Genomic DNA, 6,254 nt, shown 5'->3' with positions numbered 1-6,254 from the left:
GAACTCCTGTGGAATCTGACGCTCGCCGAGTCGGAGCACGCGGCCGACGTGTCCGTTTGTTCTTCTTCTTCTTCTTCTTCTTCTTCTTCTTCTTCTCTTCCTCTGTTTCTCCTTGATCTCCACTTTCTTTATGCTCGTTTTGATTCCGCGTCGACCCTGAACCTTCTCATTTGCTTTACGCCTCGTGTCAGGTCGTCTGCGGTTCTCTCGTCTCATCTATTCTTTTTCTTTTTACCGTTTTTTTCTCAGGGCTTCAAAACTGGGCCAGCGTTTGCATTCATTACCGTGTTTGTTTGTTCAGGTATGCGAAATTTATTCCGCTTCTATTTCGCCAGAATCCGCCTGACCTCTCTCTCTCCCTCTCCCTCCTGTTTCTGTTTCCACTGAATGTTCCCACCTCCATCTTTCTTTTTATCGTCTCTTTACTCAGATCAGTTACAGGTGGCTTGTTTATTTCGGCCTACATTATAAGTGAGAGTGTTTTTTTGGGGGAATTTTTCCAGGAGAGGTGAAGGAAAGTACAGTCAACGTTCGAAAAGAAAGTACAGCGTGGCATTTTGAAAAGTGCATTATTATAAGAATTCAGAAGTATCTGCTGTCTCAGTCTCAATGATGCAAGAAAAGAAATCCTCCCCATCAGGAAAAGAATGTCCCTTGATTTACACAGTTTCAAATATAGTTTTGACGGTTGGTGCTGCCGCGAGCAAACACGCCTTCAGTAACGAGGTGCCACAGGGATCTATTCTTGGTCCGCTACTCTTTACATTATACGTAACATTATTCTTTCATTATGTCTACCGCCGCTGTCAATCATGACGTGTCAGCTAAATTTTTTATAGCAACAAATAACTACAACCGGCAATGAAAGTAACCGTCTTTGGGAAAAAAATGTATTTAACGTGTACTCCGACTTTTTAGTTTGATCTCCATCAACATGGAGCAGAATCTCAGAGGAAAGTTCCCAACGTCTTGTGGAATCAATTCCCTGAAGAACTGATGTTGTTTTAAAATCAAAATATTAGTATAGTGTTTTTAATAAGGTGAATGTACATCATGTAAATGTTCTAGAGATAACTACTTCAAAAAAATATTTAGAGATGAATTTACCAATATTAAAACTTAAAACAACCATACAATGATTTTAATTTAAAGTCTTTATCACTTTGTTCCCAATATTATTAATTAGAAGCAAAAAAAATGTAATTTATGAATCGAAAACTTAAAAAAAATAACCGTACAGGATCAACTGCAAGTAGAAAATGGGATTTGGGTGCGAATGTGATTGACAGATGTTATCGAAATGCATCTGCATTCAAATGAGACTGTAGGAGATTAAAATTGCATCTGCTTACTTGAGAAGTGCCGACCGACTGTAACCGCGTGGCGACGGAGGGACGGGCGGAGGCGTTGGCGACGCGCGAGAGAACACTTCCTGAGTCGCCTGTGTGTGTCTGTCTCCCAGCAGAACGTCTACTTCAGCAGCTCCCAGCAGCTCCACCTCGGCGTGCTGAGCCCGACCATCGACGACGACGACAACAAGTGTCTGGTGGACGTGAACGGCCGACCCAGGCTGCTGGAATGCAGCTACGCCGCCGCCAAGCACATGAGGCTCACCTGGACGTTCACGCAGGTAGGCCCCTGCGCGAAGACCCCGGAGGAACACGCGCTTGTGTGTTCGACCAAACTCCCGCTGCGTGTTTCACCCGCCGCAGCTCCAACGTGCAGGCGCGAGCACTCTTCCATCTCGCCGCTTTGTTAATTAGTATTCTGTATGTAGCTGGAGCCTCCCGCTGTTTGAGGCCCCGCGATTTGATCGTGTGCTTCGTTTCTTTTTTTTTTTCAAATAAGCGAGCGGGATCTGCCTCTCTGCTCCGTTTCCCGACTCTTTCATTATTTCGCGCGACGGGCGTTTTGAAGAGCCGCAGTCGCCGACGGCCGGATGATGAGCTCTCACACATCCTCCAGTTTCTGACTTTTAACAACCCTCTGTCTCATTTTTAATCTTCTCACTTTTGACGTCGTCTTAAAAATGTGACAGATAAGTGCCGGGGAGTTGGATAATTAGTGTAAAGACGGCGTTGCGGTATTCATGCCCCCCCCCCCCCCTTCCCCCGGCGCCTCTGGTGTGACTGTGTGTCCCAGACATCATTTCAAATAAGAGACATATTTAAGAATCTCTCGAGCCCCCGTCTTCCTCAGAGAACAATACCTCATCGTATTTCAGCTCGCCAGTTTCCTCCGTTTCTTCCTGAAGCCACTGGGCAAGGTGCTAATTAGCAGCAGACAGAATCAGAACATCTAACTTGTGTCAGGAGTCAAAGAGATGAAGCCCATTAGGGCCAAAAAGGAAAACTCCAGTTTCTCAGTGGGGAAGAAAAAAAGTTTGGTAGAGAAGTAAAATATATATCAATATGAGGCCTGAAATTAAACTTCTGGCCTTTTCTAACAAAGCAAATTAAATCCTAGCCGTGCGGACGATTCCAGCGGGGGAAGGTTTAACAGTTTTCTCGGGTCAAAGTGGTTCCCTATCATTCAAAAGTAATAAAAAGTGAAACAGGCTTTTGGTTGAGTCTGTGAAATCAGAAATGATGAAGACCTTACAATCGTAATGAGAGAAACCCAACAAGAGGATATGCAAGTTATGATAGCTGTTGTAATTTATACCCTACGCAAACTAATTCATGCTAATCAGGACGCTAGGAGCTAATCATCAGCTGCAGTCATTATCTTATCAAGCGCTACAAGGAAACATTTCATTCTGACCGTCGACCACGTTATCGTCAGCCATGTGGCTCCCCAGGCTACGCTAATAGCACTATGGCTTTTGTTTCCTTTTAATAATATCATTAAGAAGATTATTTGAATTTTAAATAATGCCAAAAAAATGAGGGCTAATGACGACGTTAGCTTACGGCTAATTGCTAATCGGACACCACTGTTAGCCAGACAGCTAGTGGATCAATAAAAATATATATAGATATATATCTGTATCTATATATATATTTATCACATTCAAATAAAAAAAACAGCAGAAACTCTCACAGAGAGATTTCGTACTGACTCACCAACCACTGATATTTATGCGTATGTATTTTGAGTTTCACGATCTGTGAACATGTGTGAAAGTGTGAGAGAGGGAAGGTTGGATGAACAGCAGACCAGAGAGGGAGGAAGAAAGAGACGAGAGTCCGGGGAATCAAGGGCAGGAAGAGGGAACAAAGGAAGGAGACAGCAGCCTTTCATGTGAAGTGGGCAGTCAGTATCTGTGAATTATTGATGAGCAGATCTTTTATAATATCGAACTGAGCCTGAACCTGAGGGAACAGCCATCGACGAAGAGACGGGCAGAAGGAAGCCCGAGTGAAAGAATCTGCCCCGGAGCGGCTCGTCGGTTCTTCTCTCTCACTTGTGTAGACGCTAGAGTTTCCAGATGAGGCTGGGTTTTCTATCAGTCCGCTTCTTATTTTGTGCCTCTGTGGACACTGCTTACTTTCAAGTTGTACCAGTAGGGATGGGCATGTCGCCACCGTTCTTTAGATCCACTGTACAATAGGAGAGGAAGGTCAAGAGTGTGTCGCCGGCGGCTGGACCGAGCGGGAACATTTTTGCTCGCACAGGCGATCAAAGTTGAGACATCAAGAGAAGCGGCAGTTCTTCATATTGATCTACTGTGTGAATCCAAACTGAGACGTGAACAGCAGCATTGAAAATAACTTCTAATAACTAGAACGGCCCTCACTAGAGCACATACCTCATTCAAATTTTTTCTTGGATCTGCACCAAATTGTAAACGACGATGTATATCATTCCGCTAAATGTGCCTGATTCAATATCCCATTATCCTCATAGACTGCATATAAAAAGAACGTAGACTCTACGCCAATGTGGAAGTGCCTGTTTTCTCTGTAATGACCAGCAGAGGGCGACTCCGTTGGTCGTTGCTATAAAAGTCTGTGAAAATGACTTCTTACTTGATTTATAACGTCAGTAAAACATTTAAAACTCTTGAGGAGTTTGTGGTTCAATCTCTAGTTTCAATGCTGCTAACTCTGAACTCCGAGCTCGGAAGTCGGGGTTGGTGAGGTTCCTCCGACCTTCCGAGTCGAAATTCCAACTCCCGGGCGGGCGTCCCAGTCGCAACTTCCGAAGTTCGGTAATTATGAGTTCTGAGGTATAATGGAACGCAGCGAAAGTCTTCTTGAATACAGCATGATGCTTCATTCAAGGCACCGCATGCATTGGGGCGTGGATACTGTGCCGTCCAATGGGAGGGCGTACTAGAGTGAAGTGATAAAAAGTAATAAGAAAGCTCTAAAAACAATTCCAGGATCTGACTTTTTTTTCTAGATCCATTTCTTGACTCATCCTTCCACCAAGCTTTGGAGAAATCCGTGCTGCAGGTTTTATGTAATCCTTCTGACAAACCAACCGACAAACAGATGGACAGGGGTGAACACGTAACCTCCCTGGCGGAGGTAATAAAAACGTAGCCCACTTGGTTATTTGATGTAGTTTACATTCTTACTGAGCTGCTTTCCTCCCCCCATGTATCATTTAGACAATCCTCTAGTTCCAGTGCAGGATGGATGATATTTACACCAGACGATCTATAAGAGATCTGGGCGCAGCTCCGCCGATGTTGGATCACGTTCAGTTCTGTATAATCACTAATTTATCGGCGCTCCCAGACGAGCAGCTACTCTCTAAGAGATTGTAAAACACTGAGCGAACGCCAGCTCATGTTTTCTTTACACTCCACAAACACAGCTGCGGCGGAGTCGATAGCGTTTTGGAACCATTTGAATTTAAAAAGGCTTTGTCTGAATTGACCATCAAATTGGAAGGTATTGATGTTTATTTCTGCATGCTGAATTCATACATTTCCTGCTTATTGTAGTGGGACATGAAGAAAACACTTTTTGGATGTGTTGCTGTTTCACAGCTTGTGTGTCAAATCTCTGAAGTTCAATATCCAAGAACGGCGTTCTCTGCAGACTCAACCCTCATATTACCCAACCTTTTTTTTCATTTTGCCATTTGCCTTTGAGAAGAGCAGCTGAACCCAGCGTGGAGGGAGCAGAGTACACAAGTGTAATAATACTTGTTATTTCTTTTAAACAAAAAAACTAACATAAGGGTAATTCTTACAGTAGCTATAGGAACAGGGTCAGAGACCAGGGATATACACAGTGGGATGTGCAGTCATTACTGATGAGGCCAGAGATAAGGAGACCACTCTATAGTATGAATTATGATACGTATAATGTAAACAGGAACGGGCCAAGAATAGACCCCTGTGGCACCTCGTTGGTGAAGGCACCATACGTTAAAACTTCAAATTCATGAAATCGTCTATCACGTCAACGGAGAACGCAGCTACTGTGTTTGAATATGAACGTAATGTTCTTCAACGAACAGACTTTGTTCCAAACAGACATTTGGAATCACTGGAGCTCCGTGGTGATAATGAATTATCAGGCTGTTTCGTGGCCTTTTCACGGTTTTGGGAAACGACCATTGGTTACATTGTCAGAGCCCGAACGTCTGTGGACAGACGAGGCGAGAGCTTTAGATCGTCTTCCTATCATGTGCAGAGATGTCTTTTTATGTTTTACCATATTGTTGTGGATCTTGACCTTTTGACCGATCTAAAGGAGCATATGGATTTGTGGTCGTAGGTTCGTCAGGGTCGTAGTTTTACTCCCAAACCACTGCCAGCTTTAACTTAAAAAAAAAAGAAAAAAGCGATGCTGCCTCATGACAGATTGACAGAATTATGTTCAAACCCGGAGGATTAACGGCGCACAAAATTCCCAGAGATCGTGAAACAAGAACAAAAACCTGTGACGTCCATGACTCCAGCTGGACTGTTGTTGTCATCTGACGATGGAGAATATAGATGTTAGTCACTCAGGACATCGCAGAATCACACACACACACACACACACACACACACGCACACACACACACACACGCACACACGCACACACACACACACACACGCACACACACACACTTTGTGCTTTTTAAACTCACCACATCCTCCGAAGGTGGATGACTCGACACGATCGAGCATCTGGCTGACAGATTGCCATGGCTCCGCCCGGCCGGCCGGCTGTCCGACCGACTGATTAGTGTTCCTGCCTTAATAGCGGGGAATCGATCGCGCGGTCCAACTCTGCACTCTGCAGAATGACGGGCCGGGCGCTCACGGCAGGAGTCGAGGACAAGGCGCTGGACGAACGCCGAATATC

At 44.5% G+C, this 6,254-nt stretch overlaps 1 protein-coding gene across 5 annotated transcripts in view; it reads left to right on the top strand.

Moving 5' to 3' along the window:
- The window catches only part of LOC118315577 (polypeptide N-acetylgalactosaminyltransferase 18-like), a 101,256-nt gene that overhangs the window by 90,327 nt on the left and 4,675 nt on the right, over positions 1-6,254 (top strand). For 4 of the 5 annotated variants that reach the window (XM_035642963.2, XM_035642967.2, XM_035642966.2 and 1 more), the window contains exon 10: positions 1,463-1,630. In XM_035642963.2, coding sequence (XP_035498856.2) covers positions 1,463-1,630 — 168 coding nt within the window. The remainder of the gene's footprint in view (positions 1-1,462; positions 1,631-6,254) is intronic. The other variant, XM_035642964.2, reaches the window with a different exon arrangement.

This window comes from Scophthalmus maximus, chromosome 7, assembly GCF_022379125.1.
Source record: "Scophthalmus maximus strain ysfricsl-2021 chromosome 7, ASM2237912v1, whole genome shotgun sequence".
Lineage (NCBI taxonomy): Eukaryota > Metazoa > Chordata > Actinopteri > Pleuronectiformes > Scophthalmidae > Scophthalmus > Scophthalmus maximus.
Note: the sequence above shows the minus strand (reverse complement) of the source record. Positions and strands in the feature narration are given on the sequence as shown.